This window comes from Bombina bombina, chromosome 7, assembly GCF_027579735.1.
Source record: "Bombina bombina isolate aBomBom1 chromosome 7, aBomBom1.pri, whole genome shotgun sequence".
In the NCBI taxonomy this organism is placed as follows: domain Eukaryota; kingdom Metazoa; phylum Chordata; class Amphibia; order Anura; family Bombinatoridae; genus Bombina; species Bombina bombina.
The window spans coordinates 349,937,311-349,964,131 of NC_069505.1; the positions used below are offsets into that span (position 1 = coordinate 349,937,311).

Consider the following 26,821-nt stretch of genomic DNA (forward strand, 5'->3'; position numbering starts at 1 on the left):
TTCATGATTTAGAAAGAGAATGCAATTTTAAACATCTTTCTAATTTACTTCTATTATCTAATTTGTTTTATTCTCTTGATATTCTTTGCTGAAAAGCATATCTAGATATGCTCAGTAGCTGCTGATTGGTTGCTGCACATAGAAGCCTCGTGTGATTGGCTCACCCATGTGCATTGATTTTTCTTCAACTAAGGATATCTAAAAAATGAAGCAAAATAAATAATAGAAGTAAATTGTAATGTTGTTTACATTTGTATTCTCTATCTGAATCATGAAAAAAAGATTTTGGGTTTAGTGGCCCTTTAACTTTACTATTTGTTTATCATTATCATCGGTCATATTATTTCTGTACCACTGTGACTGAGCACACCAGCTATATATGGAATATGTGAGGTTGTTCCTTGAGTAGAGCTGAGCAGTCTGGGGGTGTGGCTTTGCATTTATAGGCGTGACAGTGGTCTGGGGGGGGGTGGCTTGGCATTTATAGGTGTGACAGTGGTTGGGGGGGGCATGGCATTTATAGGCGTGACATTGGTCTGGGGTGTGGCTAGTGGTCTTTTCATCAGCACAATATAAAATATTTGAATCCACCACTGTGTGTTGCTGTGTTTAATATTCATTTCCCTATAAAAAGATAAGAATAACCAGATACAAATGAAAATGTTATTGGTTTCAGACATTATTCTTTTTTTATACATTTCACACAGGGAGAAATTATTGTGAATGAGAATGATGCAAGAATTGTCCAGAGGAATATGGAATTTAAATATGGAATTGCTCATGGAATTGACCAGTTATTAGAACCACCAAATATTGGAGCTCGATGTGATAACTTTACAGAAAAAGAAATAGAAGTAAGTAAAAAGGTTTATTCATATTGACTTTACTACAACAAACATTACACATAATTGCAAGTGGCTGCATACAGGCATACCTCGGAGAAATTGCAGGTTTGGTTCCAGACCACCGCAGTAAAGCAAATTTTTCAGTGCATATAAAAGTTATGTTTACACTATACTATAATCTATCAAGTGTGCAATAGCATTATGTCTAAGAAAACAATGTACATACCTTAATTAAAAAATACTTTATTGCTAAAAAATGCTAATCATCATCTGAGCCTTCAGCGAGTCGTAAATCATTTCTCCAACATTGGTGTGTCCGGTCCACGGCGTCATCCTTACTTGTGGGATATTCTCTTCCCCAACAGGAAATGGCAAAGAGTCCCAGCAAAGCTGGTCACATGATCCCTCCTAGGCTCCGCCCACCCTAGTCATTCTCTTTGCCGTTGTACAGGCAACATCTCAAAGGAGATGGTTAAGAGTTTTTTTGGTGTTTAAATGTAGTTGTATTCTTCTATCAAGTGTTTGTTATTTTAAAATAGTGCTGGTATGTACTATTTACTCTGAAACAGAAAAGGATGAAGATTTCTGTTTGTAAGAGGAAGATGATTTTAGCAGACAGTTACTAAAATCGATTGCTGTTTCCACATAGGACTGTTGAGATGAAGTAACTTCAGTTGGGGAAACAGTTAGCAGACTTTTCTGCTTAAGGTATGACTGGCCATATTTCTAACAAGACCATGTAATGCTGGAAGGCTGTCATTTCCCCTCATGGGGACCGGTAAGCCATTTTCTTAGTTTAACATAAAAGAATAAAGGGCTTCAAAAAGGGCTTAAAAACTGGTAGACATTTTTCTGGGCTAAAACGATTGCTTTATTAGACATATTATACAGATTCTAACTAATTATTGGTGTTATAATCTTGGGGAAACGTTTAGGAAAACGGCAGGCACTGTGTTGGACACCTTTTTCAGTTGGGGGCCTTTCTAGTTATAGACAGAGCCTCATTTTCGCGCCAATAATGCGCAGTTGTTTTTGGAGAGCAAGGCATGCAGATGCATGTGTCAGGAGCTAAGAATCACTGAAAAAGCTTATAGAAGGCGTCTTGTGGTATCGTATTCCCCTCTGGGCTTGGTTGGGTCTCAGCAAAGCATATAGCTGGGACTGTATAGGGGTTAAATGTAAAACGGCTCCGGTTCCGTTAATTTAAGGGTTAAAGCTCTGAAATTTGGTGTGCAATACTTTTAATGCTTTAAGACACTGTGGTGAAATTTTGGTGAATTTTGAACAATTCCTTCATACTTTTTCACATATTCAGTAATAAAGTGTTTTCAGTTTGAAATTTAAAGTGACAGTAACGGTTTTATTTTAAAACGTTTTTTGTGCTTTGTTGACAAGTTTAAGCCTGTTTAACATGTCTGTACCATCAGATAAGCTATGTTCTATATGTATGAAAGCCAATGTGTCTCCCCATTTAAATTTATGTGATAATTGTGCCATAGTGTCCAAACAAAGTAAGGACAGTAATGCCACAGATAATGATATTGCCCAAGATGATTCCTCAAGTGAAGGGAGTAAACATAATACTACATCCCCTACTGTGTCTACACCAGTTATGCCCACACAGGAGGCCCCTAGTACATCTAGTGCGCCAATACTTATTACCATGCAACAATTAACGGCTGTAATGGATAACTCCATAGCAAATCTTATATCCAAAATGCCTACTTATCAGAGAAAGCGCGATTGCTCTGTTTTAAACACTGAAGAGCAAGAGGACGCTGATGATAACTGTTCTGACATACCCTCACACCAATCTCAAGGGGCCATGAGGGAGGTTTTGTCTGATGGAGAAATTTCAGATTCAGGAAAAATTTCTCATCAAGCTGAACCTGATGTTGTGACATTTAAATTTAAATTAGAACATCTCCGCACACTGCTTAAGGAGGTGTTATCTACTCTGGATGATTGTGACAATTTGGTCATTCCAGAGAAATTATGTAAGATGGACAAGTTCCTAGAGGTTCCGGTGCCCCCCGACGCTTTTCCTATACCCAAGCGGGTGGCGGACATAGTAAATAAAGAGTGGGAAAGGCCCGGCATACCTTTTGTCCCCCCCCCTATATTTAAGAAATTATTTCCTATAGTCGACCCCAGAAAGGACTTATGGCAGACAGTCCCCAAGGTCGAGGGGGCGGTTTCTACTCTAAACAAACGCACTACTATTCCTATCGAAGATAGTTGTGCTTTCAAAGATCCTATGGATAAGAAATTAGAGGGTTTGCTTAAAAAGATTTTTGTACAGCAAGGTTACCTTCTACAACCAATTTCATGCATTGTTCCTGTCACTACGGCAGCGTGTTTCTGGTTCGAGGAACTAGAAAAATCGCTCAATAAAGAATCTTCGTATGAGGAGGTTATGGACAGAGTTCAAGCACTTAAATTGGCTAACTCTTTTGTTTTAGATGCCGCTTTGCAATTAGCTAGATTAGCGGCGAAAAATTCAGGGTTTGCTATCGTGGCGCGCAGAGCGCTTTGGCTAAAGTCTTGGTCAGCGGATGTGTCTTCCAAGACAAAATTGCTTAACATTCCTTTCAAAGGTAAAACATTATTTGGACCTGATTTGAAAGAGATTATTTCAGACATCACTGGGGGAAAGGGCCACGCCCTCCCACAGGATAGGTCTTTTAAGGCTAAAAATAAACCTAATTTTCGTCCCTTTCGCAGAAATGGACCAGCCTCTAATTCTACATCCTCTAAGCAAGAGGGTAATACTTCACAACCCAAACCAGCCTGGAAACCAATGCAAGGCTGGAACAAGGGTAAGCAGGCCAAGAAGCCTACCACTGCTACCAAATCAGCATGAAGGGATAGCCCCCGATCCGGGACCGGATCTGGTGGGGGGCAGACTTTCTCTCTTTGCTCAGGCTTGGGCAAGAGATGTTCAGGATCCTTGGGCGCTAGAAATAGTTTCTCAAGGTTATCTCCTGGAATTCAAGGAACTACCCCCAAGGGGAAGGTTCCACAGGTCTCAATTATCTTCAAACCAAATAAAAAGACAGGCATTCTTACATTGTGTAGAAGACCTGTTAAGGATGGGAGTGATTCATCCAGTTCCAATAAGAGAACAAGGGATGGGTTTTTATTCCAACCTGTTCATAGTTCCCAAAAAAGAGGGAACATTCAGACCAATTTTGGATCTCAAGATCCTAAACAAATTTCTCAGGGTACCATCGTTCAAAATGGAAACTATTCGAACGATCCTACCTACTATCCAGGAAAATCAATTTATGACTACCGTGGATTTAAAGGATGCGTACCTACATATTCCTATCCACAAGGAACATCATCAGTTCCTAAGGTTCGCTTTTCTGGACAAGCATTACCAGTTTGTGGCACTTCCATTCGGATTAGCCACTGCTCCAAGGATTTTCACAAAGGTACTAGGGTCCCTTCTAGCGGGTCTAAGACCAAGGGGCATTGCAGTAGTACCTTACTTGGACGACATCCTGATTCAAGCGTCGTCTCTGTCAAAAGCAAAGGCTCATACGGACATCGTCCTAGCCTTTCTCAGATCTCACGGATGGAAGGTGAACAAAGAAAAAAGTTCTCTGTCCCCGTCAACAAGAGTTCCCTTCTTGGGAACAATAATAGATTCCTTAGAAATGAGGATTTTTCTGACAGAGGTCAGAAAATCAAAAATTCTAAGCTCTTGTCAAGTACTTCATTCTGTTCTTCGTCCTTCCATAGCGCAGTGCATGGAAGTAATAGGATTGATGGTTGCAACAATGGACATAGTTCCTTTTGCACGAATTCATCTAAGACCATTACAACTGTGCATGCTCAGACAGTGGAATGGGGATTATACAGACTTGTCTCCGACGATTCAAGTAGATCAAAAGACCAGAGATTCACTCCGTTGGTGGCTGACCCTGGACAATCTGTCACAGGGAATGAGCTTCCGCAGACCAGAGTGGGTCATTGTCACGACCGACGCCAGCCTGGTGGGCTGGGGCGCGGTCTGGGAACCCCTGAAAGCTCAGGATCTATGGTCTCGGGAAGAATCTCTTCTCCCGATAAACATTCTGGAACTGAGAGCGATATTCAATGCTCTCAAAGCTTGGCCTCATCTAGCAAAGGCCAAATTCATAAGGTTTCAATCAGACAACATGACGACTGTTGCATATATCAATCATCAGGGGGGAACAAGGAGTTCCCTGGCGATGGAAGAAGTGACCAAAATAATTCAATGGGCGGAGGATCACTCCTGCCACTTGTCTGCGATCCACATCCCAGGAGTGGAAAATTGGGAAGCGGATTTTCTGAGTCGTCAGACATTCCATCCGGGGGAGTGGGAACTCCATCCGGAAATCTTTGCCCAAATAACTCAATTATGGGGCATTCCAGACATGGATCTGATGGCGTCTCGTCAGAACTTCAAGGTTCCTTGCTACGGGTCCAGATCCAGGGATCCCAAGGCGACTCTAGTAGATGCACTAGTAGCACCTTGGACCTTCAACCTAGCTTATGTATTCCCACCGTTTCCTCTCATTCCCAGGCTGGTAGCCAGGATCAATCAGGAGAGGGCTTCGGTGATCTTGATAGCTCCTGCGTGGCCACGCAGGACTTGGTACGCAGACCTGGTGAATATGTCATCGGCTCCACCATGGAAGCTACCTTTGAGACAGGACCTTCTTGTTCAAGGTCCATTCGAACATCCGAATCTGGTTTCCCTCCAGCTGACGGCTTGGAGATTGAACGCTTGATTTTATCAAAGCGTGGGTTTTCAGATTCTGTAATAGATACTCTGATTCAGGCTAGAAAGCCTGTAACTAGAAAAATTTACCATAAAATATGGAAAAAATATATCTGTTGGTGTGAATCCAAAGGATTGCCATGGAACAAGATAAAGATTCCTAAGATTCTATCCTTTCTACAAGAAGGTTTGGAGAAAGGATTATCTGCAAGTTCTCTAAAGGGACAGATTTCTGCTTTATCTGTCTTACTACACAAACGACTGGCAGCTATGCCAGATGTTCAAGCATTTGTTCAGGCTCTGGTTAGGATCAAGCCTGTTTACAGACCTTTGACTCCTCCCTGGAGTTTAAATCTAGTTCTTTCAGTTCTTCAAGGGGTTCCGTTTGAACCCTTACATTCCGTAGATATTAAGTTACTATCTTGGAAAGTTTTGTTTTTGGTTGCAATCTCTTCTGCCAGAAGAGTTTCAGAGTTATCTGCTCTGCAGTGTTCTCCTCCTTATCTGGTGTTCCATGCAGATAAGGTGGTTTTGCGTACTAAGCCTGGTTTTCTTCCTAAAGTTGTTTCTAACAAAAATATTAACCAGGAGATAGTTGTACCTTCTTTGTGTCCGAATCCAGTTTCAAAGAAGGAACGTTTGTTACACAATTTGGATGTAGTCCGTGCTCTAAAATTCTATTTAGAGGCTACTAAAGATTTCAGACAAACATCTTCCTTGTTGTTTATTCTGGTAAAAGGAGAGGTCAAAAAGAGACTTCTACCTCTCTTTCCTTTTGGCTTAAAAGCATTATCCGATTGGCTTATGAGACTGCCGGACGGCAGCCTCCTGAAAGAATCACAGCTCACTCCACTAGGGCTGTGGCTTCCACATGGGCATTCAAGAACGAGGCTTCTGTTGACCAGATATGTAAGGCAGCGACTTGGTCGTCACTGCACACTTTTGCCAAATTTTACAAATTTGATACTTTTGCTTCTTCGGAGGCTATTTTTGGGAGAAAGGTTTTGCAAGCCGTGGTGCCTTCCATTTAGGTGACCTGATTTGCTCCCTCCCTTCATCCGTGTCCTAAAGCTTTGGTATTGGTTCCCACAAGTAAGGATGACGCCGTGGACCGGACACACCAATGTTGGAGAAAACAGAATTTATGCTTACCTGATAAATTACTTTCTCCAACGGTGTGTCCGGTCCACGGCCCGCCCTGGTTTTTTAATCAGGTCTGATGAATTATTTTCTCTAACTACAGTCACCACGGTATCATATGGTTTCTCCTATATATATTTCCTCCTGTCCGTCGGTCGAATGACTGGGGTGGGCGGAGCCTAGGAGGGATCATGTGACCAGCTTTGCTGGGACTCTTTGCCATTTCCTGTTGGGGAAGAGAATATCCCACAAGTAAGGATGACGCCGTGGACCGGACACACCGTTGGAGAAAGTAATTTATCAGGTAAGCATAAATTCTGTTTTTGCTGGTGGTGTGTGTTTGTATGCGTGTGTATATATGTGTGTGAATATATATATATATTTATACAGTGGGGCAAAAAAGTATTTAGTCAGCCACCAATTGTGCAAGTTCTCCCACTTAAGAAGATGAGAGAGGCCTGTAATTTTCATCATAGGTATACATCAGCTATGAGAGACAAAATGTGGAAACAAATCCAGACAATCACATTGTCTGAATTGGACATAATTTATTTGCACATTATGATAGAAAATAAGTATTTGGTCAATATCAAAAGTTCATCTAAATACTTTGTTATATATCCTTTGTTGGCAATGTCAGAGGTCAAACGTTTTCTGTAAGTCTTCACAAGGTTGTCACACACTGTTGCTGGTATGTTGGCCCATTCCTGCATGTAGATCTCCTCTAGAGCAGTGATGTTTTGGGGCTGTCGCTGGGCAACACGGACTTTCAACTCCCTCCAAAGGTTTTCTATGGGGTTGAGATTTGGAGACTGGCTAGGCCACTCCAGGACCTTGAAATGCTTCTTATGAAGCCACTCCTTCGTTGCCCGGGCGGTGTGTTTGGGATCATTGTCATGCTGAAAGACCCAGCCACGTTTCATCTTCAATGCCCTTGCTGATGGAAGGAAGTTTGCACTCAAAATCTCACGATACATGGCCCCATTCATTCTTTCATGTACATGGATCAGTCGTCCTGTTCCCTTTGCAGAGAAACAGCCCCAAAGCATGATGTTGCCACCCCCATGCTTCACAGTAGGTATGGTGTTCTTTGGTTGCAACTCAGCATTCTCTCTCCTCCAAACAGGACGATTTGTGTTTCTACCAAACAGTTCTACTTTGGTTTCATATGACCATATGACATTCTCCTAATCCGCTTCTGGATCATCCAAATGCTCTCTAGCATACTTCAGATGGGCCCGGACATGTAATGGCTTAAGCAGGGGGACACGTCTGGCACTGCAGGATCTGAGTCCCTGGCGGCATAGTGTGTTACTGATGGTAGACTTTGTTACATTGGTTCCAGCTCTCTGCAGGTCATTCACTAGGTCCCCCCGTGTGGTTCTGGGATGTTTGCTCACCGTTCTTGTGATCATTTTGACCCCACGGGGTGAGATCTTGCGTGGAGCCCCAGATCAAGGGAGATTATCAGTGGTCTTGTATGTCTTCCATTTTCTAATTATTGCTACCACAGTTGATTTCTTCACACCAAGCTGCTTGCCTATTGCAGATTCAGTATTCCCAGCCTGGTGCAGGTCTACAATTTCGTTTCTGGTGTCCTTCGACAGCTCTTTGGTCTTCACCATAGTGGAGTTTGGAGTGTGACTGTTTGAGGTTGTGGACAGGTGTCTTTTATACTGATAACAAGTTCAAACAGGTGCCATTAATACAGGTAATGAGTGGAGGACAGAGGAGCCTCTTAAAGAAGAAGATACAGGTCTGTGAGAGCCAGAAATCTTGCCTGTTTGTAGGTGACCAAATACTTATTTTCCACTATAATATGCAAATAAATTCTTTCCAAATCAGACAATGTGATTGTCTGGATTTGTTTACACATTTTGTCTCTCATAGTTGAGGTATACCTATGATGAAAATTACAGGCCTCTCTCATCTTCTTAAGTGGGAGAACTTGCACAATTGGTGGCTGACTAAATACTTTTTTGCCCCACTGTATATATATGTGTGTGTGTGTGTGTGTGTGTGTATATATATGTGTATTTAGGCATTTATATGCTTATACATGCTTGAAAACTGGTCCCAATAATCTTAAAGGGACAGTCTACACCTTAGTTATCTTAAAGTCTTACCTTAGATTAAGCTGCAAATAGCTTCCTGCACCCCTTTCTATGGGCTGCATCTGAATCCAGCTAGTGAGCCTTTTGTGATTAAACGCCATATTGTGATGGGGGGATTGTGGCTGTTTAGGGATAATAGAGTAGGAGGTTAATAGCAATGGGGGCTGTGGTGGTTTAAGGGCTAATAATGTAGGGGTTGATTGTAATGGGGTTGTGGTGGTTCAGGGGTTAAGTTGTTTAGAAGGGGTTTTGCAATGGGGGTTGTGGAAGTTTAGGGGCTGAGTAGGTTTTGTGCGATGGGGGTTAGCGTGCGAGTATAGGTGTTATTTATTTTATTTTAACTTGCAGCTCCATTGATGTCTATGGGGGAAATGGGATCACGCAATTGCAATATCTAAGTCTAGCTTTTTGTACATGTTAAGTTTTGAGAGAGTGCAGCGTTTTTACTTTCAACTTGTAATGCACTCTACATAACACGCACAAAACGCTAGCGAAGTTTATGATTTAGCGGGAGTGCTAATTACAGATCCACTAGTATTTAGCCCAACCTCATTTTGGGAGCAAATCAGTTATAAATTGTGATTGAGACCTTTGAATAAATCCTTTGTGCCTCTCTGCTCTCTCTCTAAGGTAGAAATGGCAAAATTGGTCTTAAAGGTTTTTGGAGATAAAAATTGATTGCACTTGCCACTCAACTCATTCTCAATGAAATTCTTTAAAACACAATCATATACATATACATACACAGAATTTTTGAAAGCACAGTATACAGATTAATATATTTGTGGCAATCAGTGCATATAGAAAACTCCCTATTGGTTTATTAGTTGTGTTTTGTTCAGAACCTGCAATGCTTTACCTATGTATTTAACCCATTTGTGAATCATAAAGGTACATAAATGTGCAAAAAGAAAATGCTCTTATATGATTATGTGATAGACTGGGTGGGAGGTTACATTTAACATCCATAAGAGAAGAATCAGGTAATTTTAATCATTACAGGAGTTTCAACCAGTGCATAACTAAACCTCACTGGGCCCCAGGGCAAAGGCAGTGATAGCTCCTCTGTTTCGTTAGTGGCTCTTTCTGGTTGTTAATCAACAAAGGCTGAGTGACTGTTAGTCCACACCAGAGAATATGCACTTTGTGTAGCCTTCCTGTAAAAATGTGGTGGCAGTTTTTTGTTCTGTACAGTAACTCCGTGGTGGCCATTTTAGAAATCATAGCACCATATTTGTAAATAAATAACCTTTACATGAACACTGTGAGCTCTGTTTTGCAGGGGGGAGGGGTCAGATGTGATACAGGTCTATCCTCCTTTAGCAACAATGCAACTGATTGGCCAGATACCTAAGCCCTTAGATGTGTAAGTCTGCAAACTGACAGTTAAATTAGCTTTTGATACCTATGCAGCCTTGGGTTATGTTAACTGGCATTACAAATAAAAAACTGATATATTTAACATCCTAATATACATGGTTTTATTATAGAAACCCTTACAAAGATGCAGTGACTGTGGAAGTTATCTGACCTGTCCTTCAGGATCTTATGATACTGTAAGTATTATCATTTTAAAAAAAAAGATATATTTTGTAAGCTTATTAGTTTTTACTTTATTACTCAATATATAAACCGTTAACATGGCTGCAAAAAATATAATAAAATTCTTAGGGCTAGATTACAAGTGATGCGCTAAAGTTAGCACGGGTCGCGATAAGCAATATTGCAACCGTGCTTACTTTTGCATATTACAATTTTAAAGTAAACAGCTGTACTTGAGTGTAAACTAAATTACATGGGTTATTAAAAAAGTTGCACAACATAAGTACATTAAAAAAAAAATTGTAACACATATATTCAGTTTCTGATTAAAAAAATATTCATATAAATATTAATACATTTTTTTGAAAGGGTTAAAATGCACATGGTATATGACAAGGTATTTGGAAAGGGCTATAATGTGTGTGTATATATAAATAAATATATATATATATATATATTTATATATGTGTGTGTTTATACGTATGTACACATAAACACAAATATACACATGTATATACATATATATGACACACACACACACTTTGGTGGCCTTTCCACTCAAATACCTTCAAACTTGAAAAATAGTTTTTAATCAATTTTAATGTTTTATAATGTGTTTTACTGTGTTATTACACTAAATATTTTACATTCTAATGTTCTTCACTGAAAACTTTCTTTGTATTTTTTACTATATATTTTTATATCTGTACATATTCATATGTTTGAATATCTATATATACATATATATATATATATATTTTTTTTTTTATATATCTACTGTATATATACTCACCGACCACATTATTAGGTACACCTTGCTAGTACCCCCTTTTGCCTTTAGAGCTGCCTTAATTCTTTGTGGTATAGATTCAACAAGGTGTTGGAAGCATTCCTCAGACATTTTGGTCCATATTGACATGATAGCATCACACAGTTGCTGCAGATTTGTCAGCTGCACATCCATGATGCGAATCTCCCGTTCCACCGCATCCCAAAGGTGCTCTATTGAATTGAGATCTGGTGACTGTGGAGGCCATTGGAGTACAGTGAACTCATAGTCATGTTCAAGAAACCAGTTTGAGATGATTTGAGCTTTGTGACATGGTGCATTATCCTGTTGGAAGTAGCTATCAGAAGATCGGTACACTGTAATCATAAAGGGATGGACATGGTCAGCACCAATACTCAGGTAGGCCATGGCGTTTAAACAATGCTCAATTGGTACTAAGGGGCCCAAAGTGTGGCAAGAAAATATCCCCCACACCATTACACCACCAGCACGAGCCTGAACCGTTAATACAAGGCAGGATGGATCCATGCTTTCATGTTGTTTACGCCAAATTCTGACCCTACCATCTGAATGTCACAGATGAAATCGAGACTTATCAGACCAGGTAACGTTTATCCATTCTTCTATTGTCCAAGTTTGGTGAGCCTGTGCGAATTGTAGCCTCAGTTTCCTGTTCTTAGCTGACAGGAGTGGCACCCGGTGTGATCTTCTGCTGCTGTAGCCCATCTGCTTCAAGGTTCGACGTGTTGTGGGTTCAGAGATGGTATTCTGCATACCTTGGTTGTAACAAGTGGTTATTTGCATTACTGTTGCCTTTCTATCATCTCGAACCAGTCTGCCCATTCTCCTCTGACATCAACAAGGCATTTTCGTCCACACAACTGCCGCTCACTGGATATTTTCTCCTTTTCTGACCATTCTCTGTAAACCCTATAGATGGTTGTGCGTGAAAATCCCAGTAGATCATCAGTTTTTTAAATACTCAGACCAGCCTGTCCCCTTTCTTCCCCATTCTGATGCTCAGTTTAAACTTCAGCAAGTCCTCTTCGCCACGTCTAGATGCCTAAATGCATTAAGTTACTGCCATGTGATTGGCTGATTAGACATTTGTGTTACCAAGCAATTGAACAGGTGAGTTTTTATTATTTATATTTTTATTGAGGACAAACAATGCCAAAATGTCTCACAGGTAAAAAAAGGAAAAAATATATATGAAATAATATACATCAGGATTGCATGTTATACATGCAAAATAGCTGTCCTCTTTGTGTCCCTTATAAAACCAGATATGGCCTCTCTTCGGTCTTGCATAATAAAATAGTTTATTTGTCATAGGGATTGTATAAGATCAAGGCCACTTATGGATGCTTTACTGATAAAGAAACAAAAATAATACTATATGAACTAGTTATATGAAGAATTTACAATTTGAGGCCAGAACTGCACCAACTATTAATATGCTAAGAAGTAAACCACACCTAGTAAATAAAAGAAAAAACTTTCTTAGTAAAGGAAGGATGGTATCAGAACCATAAGGCGTAGAATGTAATGTTGATACTATTATATCACTATAAATATTATCTCAGCAGTGTATTCCAACGTGTTAGATATAACCTAGGTTACAATACTAATTATACTTTATTTCAGTGATAATTTCTAAACATATTATATATTTACGTAACAATATTTCCAAAGTTCTGATCAGTTAATCCTTATTAAAACACACAACGAATATATTTATGTAGAGAATAGATTACGAATCAATTATATATGTATATGCTGTTACAATTTTCTATACAAAGCAAGCTATAAAATAAATATTTCTATAAATTAACCTTACTCAAAATGAATCGCTTATTAAAATCACACCTTACCATAAAACTTACAAGACAATTTATAATTAGCCGGCAACACTTGCTCCAATACCATTATATGGACTACTAACTTGACAATGCTTAGTTAACAATATAACCAAATCCTAATAAATCTATGGGATTTCCAGGGAAATATAATTAAGCTATTTTTAACCCCATATAATCTAATATACTTCACTTAAACCCAGAGATTGTTACAAAATACTACCAATTCAACATATGCCAATTAATCTAGCATGAAACACTTTCTATTTAGCCACAATAACACAAATGCTAAAATATATCACAATAACTGCAATTAACTTATGACATAAAAATATATAAATCTTTTCTTAATAATAATATTTAACAGCACTACACTTACTACCCTAGTCTAATCAATATTAAATATAAGAATAAGATACCTTTTAACTCACCGTTGCAGCTATACTCTGCTATAAGGAATTTCTTTGCTTTAAAATATTAAATATATTTAACAATCGCCATACATTACCAAATACCCATATGGGAGTTCAGCTTTTTCCAATATTCTGTTGGTCATACGTGAAGGAATATTCCACTATTTGCCAGGGCACAGGTCTCAAAGTTTAACTTTCTTATCCTAAGAAAGGTTCCCAACAAAATGGCAGAAAAAATACTAGCCCAGAGTCTGTGTATTTCTCTATTAGTAAAATCTCTGTGCCAGCCAAGTGAGTCTGTATCAGCCTCTTCTCACAGCTAGTTTAGCAGATTTTTTTTTCCAATCTTGTTTATATTTAATAGTTTAACAGTACAATAAAGAAAGTATTTCAACATAAATGCAACGTGAACCATGTTGTACATCATTTAAAGCATTTTACAATTGTAAAGTAGTTTGACAAGGTACATTATCTTGTGCTCAGTCCATAGAAAATACTATAGTGGAGAGTCCATAACATTGGCATTCAGCCCATCGTACATTTGATCGGAATTAGACCATGTGGAAAGTTAATATAATGGTTACATCACTTATAAAACTGGAATGTACAACAATGAAACTTAAACAAATTAACTTATTTGTTCACAATCTTTAATTTTAAAATTCAGCATACATCACATAGTGGGTAAGGTTGTTAACTCATTGACATGCATTTTTCTTTCTTGTATACAGCAGAAATTTGCATCAAGAGTCTGTCTCGTGTTGCTAGTTTAGTTGCTGGGTAATGTAGTCTGGCGTCAGTTCTAATCTGTCTAGACGGGAAGTGGGATTCCTAAATGAACAGTAGTTCAGCATAGTAATCAAGTTTCCCAGTTGAGTAGTAAAAATATCTTTCTAAGGTTAGTTTACGTTTCATCTGATCTATCCACATGTTTTGGGTAGGGGGGAATCTGATTTCCACAGCCGTGGGATTATTTGCTTAGCACTGCAGATTGCCAATTGAAGACGTGATGCATATTGTTTAAAGGGCATTTTTGGAATTACATGGAACAAGTAGATTAGTGGGTCAAGGGGTATATCATGGTTTAGTATTATACTCATAGTGGAGTTTAGGGAGAATAGACATTTTGGAAACCCCTATTCTGCCCAGCCAGGATATTTTTTTTTTATTAAGCCATTTCGATGTGTCCTTAGTGAGTGTAGTGAGGAGAGATTCGTAGTTGAGTTCTATTAGAGATTGGGGACTAATGGAAAGATGGATGCCAATATATTTTAGGGAATGGTGTTGGATGAGGTATGGAGTTTTTTGTTGTAGAGTATGCATTTCTGGGGTAGTTAGATTAATGGGGAGGATTTCAGATTTGTTTAGATTTACAGAGTAATTGGAGCGAGAGACATATTCTTCCAGGAACTTCTGGGCCACAGAGAGAGACAGGGTTGGGGAGATCAGTGTCAGAAGTAAGTTGTCTGCGTATAATGCCAGTTTGTGATGAGTAGTACCTATTGTAAGTCCGTGAATGTCGGGGTTGTTTCGTAATGTTGTGGCTAATATTTACATGGATAATACAAACAGAAGGGGAGATAATGGGCACCCCTGTTGAGTTCCGTTGCTAATCTGGAAAGGAGAAGATAAAATGCTGTTTACTCTGATCTTAGCTATTGGTGAGGAATATAGAGAGAAAATTCTTTGGACAAATCTGTCAGGGAAAGGAAATTTCTGTTGGGTGAGTTTAAGGAAAGTCCAGTCCAGTCTGTCGAATGCTTTTTCTGCGTCCGTTGATAGAAGTACACAAGGGAGGTTGTGTTGTGAGGCATATTACATAAGGTGTAGAACTTTAGCTGTATTGTCTTTTGCCTCTCTCCGTGGCACAAAATCCACCTGGTCCCGATGTATAAGCAAAGGAAGGATCTAATTTATTCTATTGGCCATTATCTTTGCATATATTTTAATATCAATATTTAGAAGTGATATTGAGAGGGGAGGGTTGGGTCTTTATGTGGTTTTGGTATCACTGTTACTATTGCTTCTAGCATAGATGAGGGCAGAGTGTTTCCACCATCAATGTGGTCAAATACTAGTAGGAGGTAAGGTATTAGGATTTGTTTAAATTTTTTATAATAGGTACCTGAGAGGCCATCAGGGCCGGGGCTTTCCCCTTGTTTTAAGGAGTGGATCACCATCTCTATTTCCTCTGTGGATATTGGGGTATTTAGTGATTCCTAAGAATACCAAGAGAACAAAGAAAAATTGGTGATAAAGAAAACTGGAAAGTTGTTTAAAATTGCATGCCCTATTTCAATCATGAAAGTTTTTTGGACTTGACTGTCGCTATAAGAGGCGAGCGGACATGTTGTTCTGGTGAAATGCTTGTGCAATGCCGCCCCCTGCTCACTTGGCCGCTAGCAGGGGCTGTCAATCATCCCAATCAGATCGGGATGATTTCAGTCCGCTACCTAAAAGGTGGTGGAGAAGTTAAAGGGACATTAAACACTTATTAAATCCTACATAAAGTGATACATTCAAAGAAGATTGGTCTGAGAATAACTTGTAGATGTATTTTAGTAAATTAGCTATTTAAATATTGACAAAATAAGTGTATAGTTATAGGCCTCTATTTATCAAGCTGTCTACTTACCTGCATTTGACGGCCCCAATACGCTCGCCTAACATCGCCGCAGCGGACCTAAATACGTTCGCCAAATTTATCAAGAAAGCTGTCAAAAAGCCGTGCACCAAGTAATCGGTTTATTCGCAGCTTTCTTGCTATACTGTCACTAAGCACCCACACTATACTATACAGTTTTACCCCATACCGCCGCTCCCAGAGCCCCCCGCACCTAAATAAAGTTATTAACCCTTAAACCGCCGCTCCCGGACCACGCCGCAACTCTAATAAATATATTAACCCCTAAACCGCCGCTCCCAGACCCCACCGCAACTATAATAAATATATTAACCCCTAAACTGCCGCTCCCAGACCCCGCCGCCACCTACATTATACATATTAACCCCTAATCTGCTGCCCCTATACCGCTGCCACCTACATAAAGTTATTAACCTCTATCCTGCCAATCCCGGACCCCGCTGCAACTATAATAAATATATTAACCCCTAAACCGCCACTCCCGGACCCTGCCGCCACCTACATTATACATATTAACCCCTAATCTGCTGCCCCCTATACCGCCGCCATTATAATAAAGTAATTAACCCCTAAACCCAAGTCTAACCCTAACACCCCCTAACTTAAATATAATTACAATAAATCTAAAGAAATATTACTATTATTAACTAAATTATTCCTATTTAAAACTAAATACTTACCTATAAAATAAACCCTAAGATAGCTACAATATAATTAATAATTACATTGTAGCTATTTTAGGATTTATTTTTATTTTACAGGCAACTTTGTATTTATTTTAACTAGGTACAATAGTTATTAAATAGTTATTAACTATTTAATAACTACCTAGCTAAAATAAAGACAAAATTACCTGTAAAATAAATCCTAACCTAAGTTACAATTACACCTAACACTACACTTTCATTAAATAAATTACCTAAACTACCTACAATTAATTACAATTAAATTCAATAAACTGAAGTACAAAAACAAACACTAAATTACAGTTACAATTACACCTAACACTACACTATCATTAAATAAATTAAATAAATTAACTACAATTAAATAAAACTAATTACAATTAACTAAAATTAACTAAAGTACAAAAAAACAAACACTAAATTACAGAAAATAAAAAAAATTACAAGAATTGTAAACTAATTACACCTAATCTAAGCCCCCTAATAAAATAAAAAATCCCCCCAAAATAATAAAATTCCCTACCCTATACTAAATTACAAATAGCCCTTAAAAGGGCCTTTTGCGGGGCATTGCCCCAAAGTAATCAGCTCTTTTACCTGTAAAAAAAGAAATACAACCCCCCCAACATTAAAACCCACCACCCACACACCCAACCCTACTCTAAAACCCACCCAAACCCCCCTTTAAAAAACCTAACACTAACCCCCTGAAGATCACCCTACCTTGAGACGTCTTCACCTAGCCGGGCACAAGTGGACCTCCAGACCGGCAGAAGTCTTCATCCTATCCGGGCAGAAGAGGACATCCAGACCGGCAGAAGGTTTTCATCCAGACGTCCTAACACTGAATGAAGGTTCCTTTAAATGACGTCATCCAAGATGGCGTCCCTTGAATTCCCATTGGCTGATAAAATTCTATCAGCTAATCGGAATTAAGGTAGGAAAAATCTTATTGGCTGATGCAATCAGCCAATCGGATTGAAGTTCAATCCGATTGGCTGATCCAATCAGCCAATAGGATTGACCTCGCATTCTATTGGCTGATTGGAACAGCCAATAGAATGGAGGTCTGGAAGTTCACTTGTGCCTGGCTGGGTGAAGACGTCTCAAGGTAGGGTGATCTTCAGGGGGTTAGTGTTAGGTTTTTTTAAGGGGGGTTTGGGTGGGTTTTAGAGTAGGGTTGGGTGTGTGGGTGGTGGGTTTTAATGTTGGGGGGGTTGTATTTCTTTTTTTACAGGTAAAAGAGCTGATTACTTTGGGGCAATGCCCCGGAAAAGGCCCTTTTAAGGGCTATTTGTAATTTAATATAGGGTAGGGAATGTTATTATTTGGGGGGGGATTTTTTATTTTATTAGGGGGATTAGATTCGGTGTAATTAGTTTAAAATTCTTGTAAAAAGATTTTTTTCTGTAATTTAGTGGGGGTTTTTTGTACTTTAGTTAATTTTAGTTAATTTTATTTAATTGTAGGTAATTTTATTTAATTTATTTAATTTATTTAATTGTAGTATAGTGTTAGGTGTAATTGTAACTTAGGTTAGGATTTATTTTAAAGGTAAATTTGTATTTATTTTAACTAGGTAGCTATTAAATAGTTAATAACTATTTAATAACTATTGTACCTAGGTAAAATAAATACAAAGATGCCTGTAAAATAAAAATAAACCCTAAAATAGCTACAATGTAACTATGTAGTTATATTGTAGCTATCTTAGGGTTTATTTTACAGGTAAGTATTTAGTTTTAAATAGGAATAATTTAGTTAATTGTAGTTATTTTATTTAGATTAATTTAAATAATATTTAAGTTGGGGGGGGTTAGGGTTAGACTTAGGTTTAGGGGTTAATAACTTTAATATAGTGGTGGTGGTGTAGGGGGGGCAGGATAGGGGTTAATAACTTTAAATGTAGGGGGCGGCGGCGTCCGGTAGCGGCAGTTTAGGAGTTAATAAATATAATGTAGGTGGCGGCGGTGTAGGGGGGGCAGGTTAGGGGTGTTTAGACTCGGGGTACATGTTAGGGTGTTAGGTGCAGACACTTCCCATAGAAATCAATGGGATATCGGGCAGCAGCGAACATGAGCTTTCACTGCTGTCAGACTCCCATTGATTCCTATGGGATCCGCCGCCTCCAGGGGGGCGGATTGAAAACCAGGTACGCTGGGCCGGAATAGTGGCGAGCGTACCTGGTTCTTCTTTGATAACTACCAAAAGTAGTCAGATTGCGCCCAACTTGCGTTCAGAACATCTGGAGTGACGTAAGCATCGATCTGTGTCGGACTGAGTCCGGCGGATCGTATGTTACGTCACTAAATTCTACTTTTGCCGGTCTGTAGGGCTTGATAACTATGGCGAATCAGCCTCGCCACAAATACGCTGCGGAATTCCAGCATATTTGCGGTTGACGGCTTGATAAATAGAGGCCATAGTGTCTATAAAACAATGGGAGCTGCCATGTTGTAACTTAAGGGACACTAAACCCAAATTTTTTCTTTCATGATTCAGATAGAGCATTCAATTTTAAGCAACTTTCTAATTTACTCCTATTATCAATTTTTCTTCGTTCTCTTGCTATCTTTATTTGAAAAAGAAGGCATCTATGCTAAGGAGCAAGCCATTTTTTTGGTTCAGACCCTGGACAGCACTTGTTTATTGATGCTGTCCACTCAGCAAGAACAACCCAGGTTGTGAACCAAAAATGGGCCGGCTTCTAAACTTCATTATTGCTTCTCAAATAAAGATAGCAAGAGAATAAAGCCAAATTGATAATAGGAGTAAATTAGAAAGTTGCTCTATCTGAATCATGAAAGAAAAAAAATTGGGTTCAGTGTCCCTTTAGGTTACCTTCTCTGTTATGGCCAATTAGGGACAGTTATAAATAGGTCACAGCCAATGTCACAGCCAAGGTTTGTAGCCAATCGCTGTGTGGAATATAGCAGTGTTCTGCATTTCCATTTCTAACAGGAACTGAAAAGTTCACAATTTAAGAATGGAATTACAGGAAAAATGGTACAAAATAAATAATGAAAGTATATAGCAAAGTTTTTTTCTATATACTGTATATGATTTATCATTTTATATTACTATCTCAAAATGTTTAATGTCCCTTTAAGGAGCAGCGGTCTTACAACCGCTGCTTCTTAACTTCTGTTTCAGGCGGACCTGAAACAATGGGGCTCCGAAGCAGCATCCGCTTCTTTATAAATGGACCCCAAAGTGACATCATATACTAAATATATAATGATCTAAAGCTCTAACCCCCACCCACTCCTGCAACCCGAGCAACTGGCAGCAAGGAAAAGGCCAGAACACAAGCTAAATATATGTCACTTTTGCTTGTTATAATATATTGAAGATCAAGAGTAAAATAAAACCATTGAGATCACCTTTTTAAATAATGTGGATAGAAATTCAAAATTAAAGGAGATGTATATATCTGAGTGCCAACAGATTCCGCAGCGCTATAAACATAGGCAGAATATAAGGAGACATTTATAGGGATCAGACGGGTGTTGTAGTCAGCTCTAAAGAAGGTGATCTACAAACAGCATGGCTCTTAGGCTAACATGCTAAGGGGGTTCAAGGGGATAGCAATGGAGGAGAGCAAACAATATAAAGAAAGGTTAGTGTAGGTTGTATGCATCCCTGAACAGTAGAGTCTTTAGGGAGCGCTTGAAGTTTTTAAAACTAGGGGAGAGTCTTGTGGAGCGAGGCAGAGAGTTCCACAAGATGGGAAACAGTCTGGAGAAGTCCTGTAAGCGAGTGTGAGGAGGTAACAAGAGAGGAGGAGAGTAGAAGGTCATGAGCAGAGTGAAGGGGACAGGAGGGAGAGTATCTGGCGGACAGGAATGTCCACAATTAAACCCGATCGAGTACGATCGGGTTGATTGACACCTCCCTGCTGGCGGCCCATTGGCCGTGAGTCTGCAGGGGGCGGTGTTGTACCAGCAGCTCTTGTAAGCTGCTAGTGCAATGCTGAATACGGAGAGCGTATTGCTCTCTGCATTCAGCGAGGTCTTGCCGACCTGATCCGTACTGTCGGATCAGGTCCGCAAGACCTTTGATACATAGAGGCGAAGGTCTGAGATATAGGGGGGAGCAGTGCAGTTGAGGGCTTTGTATGTCAGAGTGAGAATTTTGTGTTTAATCCTGGAGGCAAGAGGAAGCCAGTGAAGGGATTGGCAGAGAGGTGCAGCAGATAAAGAGCGACGTGTAAGGAAGATGAGCCTGGCAGAGTCATTCATTATGGATTGTAAAGGAGCTAGGCGGCAGCTGGGGAGACCAGAGAGGACAGAGTTGCAGTAATCGAGGCAGGAAAGGATGAGAGAGTGGATTAAAATTGTAGTTGTGTCTTGTTTAAGGAAATGTCTAATTTTAGAGATGTTTTAAGGTGGAAGCGGCAGGATTTAGTCAAGGACTGAATGTGAGGAATGAAAGAAAGATCTGAGTCAAGTGTGACCCCAAAAAATCGGCCATGCGGGGTATAGGTAATGATGGAGTTGTCGACAGTTATAGAGAGATTGGGGGGTGGAGATTTTGGAAGAAGGAGGGAAAATAAGGAGCTCAGTTTTGGAGAGATTTAGTTTGAGGTAGTAAGAGGACATCCAGGAAGAGATGTGAGAAAGACAGTTAGTGACACGGGTTAGCAAGGAAGGAGATAGGTCTGGTGCAGAGAAGTAGATTTGGGTATTGTCTGCATACAAATGATATAGGAACCCGTGGGACTTTATTAGGGAACCTAATGATGACGTGTAGATTGAGAAGAGAAGGGGACCAAGGAAAGAACCTTGCGGTACCCCAACAGAAAGTGGTGATGGGGCAGAGGAGGCCCCATAGAAGGCTACACTAAAGGTACGGTTAGACAGATAGGAAGAGAATCACGAGAGGGCAGTGTCACAAATGCCAAAGGAGTGGAGCAAAAGAGGGTGGTCAACAGTATCAAAGGCTGTGGACAGATCAAGGAGGATAAGCAGAAAGAAGTGGCCTTTTGATTTTGCTGTAAGTAGGTTGTTGATAACCTTAACAATTGCTATCTTTGTGGAGTGATGGAGATGAAATCCAGATTGCAGTGGGTCGAGGAGGGAATTAAATGTAAGAAAATAGGATAGGCATGCATATTCTAGCTTTTCGAGAAGCTTTGAGGCAAGAGGGAGTAGGGAAATAGGGTGGTAGTTGGATGGGGAGATTGGATCGAGAGAAGGTTTTTTGAAGATAGGTGTGACCAGTGCATGTTTCAGAGATGAGGAAAATATACCGGTGATGAGGGAGAGGTTAAAAAATGTATGTGTGTATATAGGGGTAAGGGTAGAAGAGAGGGAGGGGAGCAGCTTTGAGGGGATAGGGTCGAGGGGAGAGGTGGTGAGGTGAGAGCTCAGTATAAGTGCCGAAACTTCTTCCTCAGTACTGTTAGGAGGTAAATTTATGGCTATGTGGGTTGTGGTTGATTGCAAGCGTTTGAGGGGGTGAGAGAATGGAAGTATGTTGAGAGCTGATTTCATTTCTGATGGAGTCGATTTTGTTATTGAAGTGGCTGGCAAAGTCTTGAGCTGACAGAGAAGTTGTATTAGGGGGTGGGGGTGGGCGGAGAAGAATATTGAAAGTAGAGAACATACGTTTTGGGCTTGATATAAGAGTAGAGAAGTAATGTTGCTTATAGAGATTAAGGGCAGAATTGAAGGAATTCAAAATGAACTTGTAATCAAGGAAATCAGCTGAACTCCAAAATTTTCTCCAGTGCCGCTCAGCAGTACGGGAACATCTGCGTAGGTACCGTGTCAGAGGAGTATGCCAGGGCTGAGGATGAGTTTGTGATTTCGTAGCAATGGTAAGAGGGGCCAGATTGTCAAGGACTGATGTAAGGGTGGAATTATAGTGGCAGATAGATTGGTCAGGGCAGGAGAAGGAGAAGATGGATGAGAGGAGAGGTTCGAGGGAATTAGCAAGCTGTTGCTGATCTAAAGACATAATGCTTCTGTGAAGTTTGGTGTGAGGAGTAGAAGGAGGGAGAGTTGTAGGGAGGGATGAGATGTTGCAAGTGAGGAGATGATGGTCAGAAAGAGGAAAAGGAGAGTTTGTGAAGTTTGAAATAGTGCATCGATAGCTAAAGATCAGGTCAAGGGAGTGACCATCTTTGTGAGTAGGAGAGTCAGTCCATTGTGACTAACCCAAAAGAGGAAGTGAGTTGTAGAATTTGTTTTACAGAGGAGGCAGTGGGATTGTCAAGAGGGATGTTAAAATCACCAAGAATGAGGGCAGGGGTGTCTGAGGAGAGGAAATAAGGTAGCCAGGCAGCCAAGCGATCTAGAAATTGAGTTGAGGAGCCAGGGGGTCAGTATATGACTGCAACACGTATAGAGAGGGAAGAGAATAAGCTAATCATGTGGGTTTCAAATGAGGAAAATGTGAGGGAAGAGATGTTTTTAAAACTAGGGGAGAGACTTGTGGAGCGAGGCAGAGAGTTCCACAAGATGGGAGCCAGTCTGGAGAATTCAGAAGGCTCGCCAGAAACACGGCCCTTCAAGCTCCATACAGAGCTTGATAAATGGGCCCCTTTTTGTGTTGTAGGTTTTTGGTCACAGGAAAAGGTGAAACTAAAAATATAAGCTTCTGGGACTTCTGACTGGTGTCAAATCTCAAGTGAGGGGGAGAACAGTTGATGGAGGGTACCCTGCAACATTACCTAAGTCTGGCCCTGTGACAGTGAACATTTTTAGGAAATATATTATGTGTGTTTAATATCTTTAAATTAATATGCAGCCCTTAAGATTTCTAAATTATTTATCTGTGGTCCCCATGTGTTAGCACAGGAACCCTCGCGTTGGTTGCAGCAGCTACCGACTGGCTGCTGCTACCAATGCGAGGGTTCCTGTGCTAATGTCTGTCGGGCGACTAAAGATCCTGTCCTGCTTGGTTAGGCACACTGTTGTGCCGCTTCTTATGTGAGTACCCCCCTGCAAGAGAGTGTTTGTGACTTGCCCGTCTGTCTCTGTCCAACGATACTGTCCCATAAAGCGCCTCTATCTTCTGTGTTCACAGGGTATCTACCTTCCTAAGGTTGCTTCATCTGAAAACATCAATCAAGAAATTGTAGTCCCGGGGGGCGGAGCTAGCACTGGAGCTGAGCGGTCGCATCTCATGGTAGCTCCGGCTACACTATATACAAAAAACAAATTTGGCGACCGCTCAAGCTCCCTCACTCTAATACCAACTGGAACTTGTAGGGGCAGAGGCTTCAGAGAATTAAAATCAAACAGTGAGCTGTCTCTTGGATTCAACCCTACCTCACTTATGTTTGTCTTCCTGATCAGAGTGCTAAGTGGCGGACATTTTTTTTTACCTACGCAGCGAGCAGCTAATGGGGGAGAAAAATGGACTTTTTGCAGTTACGTTGCTTTTCGTACTGACAGTCATTGTGAGAGGCAATATGGATCCAGCGGCATATATCCTTAGAGCACTGGGTAATCTCCTGGACAGTTATCAAGCTGTATTTGCACATACGCTCAAAATGTCGGTTTGTTCAACCGATGCAGACACTATTAGCTCCACTATATTACACCATGCCTCCACAGCTGCTTGTGAAGCGGATGGCGCCTTGGGGCCCCGGCGTTCACCACCCATCTTGCATGACTCATGGAGAGGCATGGTAGTGAGCCCTGTGAACGCAGCATTCCCAGCTGAAGAACCGGATGACAGACAGCTTCGATATAAGGTGGCGGGCATAACTTCCTCATGTCATATGCCTAGCTCCATGGAGACAGTAGCCTGCACCGTTCCTGCAATTGTCCAGATATCTCCCACGCTTGGGTTTCGGAGATTATTTCAATCACTAACGGAGCTGTTCGTTAAGGAGATCCTAGGGGATTATCACCTACCTGCTGTTGCAATTGAAGAGAGCAGACAAGGTCCATTACCGGGGTTCGGAGCTAACAATCCCTAGGGGCATTGGCTAGATGAACTGTCCGGCAGATCCCTAAGTCCACTATCTTCTATCTTCTATGTGGTTACTGTAGAGATCATTAGAAAGACTTGTTTGGTTGCTTTTGGACTGTGAATCACCTGTAACACGGCTAATTACATGGAACGTTAACCCTGTGTTTTGGGCATTTTATCATTATTCCTTTGCACTCCTTATTTCCTTATATTTCTTTGTTTTAATGTTTAAGTATGCTGTGCTGCGTAAAGTAAATGGTTGCAATTATACCTGCTACCTATCGTATACACTCTCCCCATATGTGTGGTCTTCTATATGTGTATTTATGTATCTGCAGTGCACATAACGATCCCTGTCTTGTTTGCTTAAGTAACGATTCTTTGTATAATGGGGCACCACTCATGGGGATCTTTGCACTTAATGTGGATATGTTTTATATGTGAGGTTTGTAACTTATATATGTAGAACACTCTTCCTTACATTGGGTTGTTGCTTACATGTGTTTTCTAGAATTCTGCCATATTTTAGCCTATATGGGTTGTTTGCATTTGGGCCATCTTGTTATATCTAGTCTGTTACACTATGCCATGGGGGTATTTGAAAGATAAATGACCCAGATGTCTATATGCTTGATATTTATAAAGTGGCACAGACCTATGCAGATTGCAGTTTTTAGCTATTGTTTAACTGTTGCCGAAAAGTAGATGTAATTGCCAAAGCACACCACCAGAGGGGAGTCTTGGCTTGCTTCCAAAGCATTTCATGTGTGTTTATATTTATCTTGCAAGACACCTGTCTGATACTTGTCTATGCAGATCTGTTATTCTGAGACTTTATAGCTACTTTCATTAATTGCTGGGCTCCTTGTTATTTATACTTCCTGGTTTGTAATAACCGCAGTTGATTAAGGTATGTAATTTAATGTTTGTCTTTCTATATCCCTAATATAAGTACAGATTTTATTTTTGTACTCCAAGCCTGCTCTTTAGCTTTTAATAAGCTTCTATCACCCATGAATCAGGGCACTGTGTATGGTAAAACCTTATTTCTATGAATATAAATTTGGTCTTGTTATTTTTATAGTTTGCTAGCTGACTATGACACTTCGAGCGTATTCTTAATTTAGAGGTGTTTCCTAGATATATATTTTAGTTATTAGGTGCCCTTAGTTCATACCTTTCTTCTATATATTTTAGTCTGCAACATTTATACACCCAAGGTATGTGTAATTAAAAAACTTTATTTTTACGGTAGATGGATGCGCCACATTTAACTCAGTTAAACTATATTCTTTCTATAGGTTTTCTTTAAATCTTAAATCTATATTGGACATTACACAGGGATTAGGCCAATCACTCCACTGTCTTTAGTTAGGTAAGGCTTTAGCCACGTAAAACAGCTTCCAACAGCTTGGCATATTAAACATGCTGGTAATGGTTTATTGCTATGTGTTCAATAATGTCACCCTTATGTTCTATCCATATTAAGGTTACATTGTATTTATAGTGGTTTCATGTTTGATTCTCTAGCTATCAGTAAGCTCCTCCCCTCCCACCCGCCCCTTCTCCCTCCCCCCACCCCACCCCACCACTTCTCCCTCCCCCCCCACCACCCTAAAGTACTCTGGTATTCTCCGGTAGTTACTTCTGCGGTTTCCCTCGTAGTCTACTGCATTTTTTCCCCCCATTTACTCTAAGTAATTGCATATGCTCCATAAATATTTCTTTAGGTATCTTATATACTGGTATATATAAAGTTTAATTTGTTGATAGATAATATTTGTATATTTTTCAATACTCTTTTATACCTTGATATTGGCGCTTCTCTCAATATGTTGAATAAATTGAAATATGTATTGCTTAGTCAGATATAATCCTATTCTTTTCAGATATACATTTCTTGTTGTGAATTGTCTCTATTTCATGATGTTTTTTGGTCTCCAGCAGTATGTATGGTCCTTTACAATTTGACTATTCTTTGTGGATACAATGTTTATGTTTTATGATTTTGTATTGTTTGAAAAACCTAATAAAAATAATTTAAACAAAAAAAATAAAAAAATTGTAGTCCCATCTCTGCCCAGCACCAAAATAAATGCTAAAGAGATA

General features: G+C 39.9%; 1 protein-coding gene across 1 annotated transcript in view; it reads left to right on the forward strand.

The window, feature by feature from the left end:
• Positions 1-26,821, forward strand: part of STAB1 (stabilin 1) — a 1,127,460-nt gene that overhangs the window by 928,604 nt on the left and 172,035 nt on the right. Inside the window, exons 53-54 of the mRNA XM_053721023.1 lie at positions 708-854; positions 10,343-10,408. Coding sequence (XP_053576998.1) covers positions 708-854; positions 10,343-10,408 — 213 coding nt within the window. The remainder of the gene's footprint in view (positions 1-707; positions 855-10,342; positions 10,409-26,821) is intronic.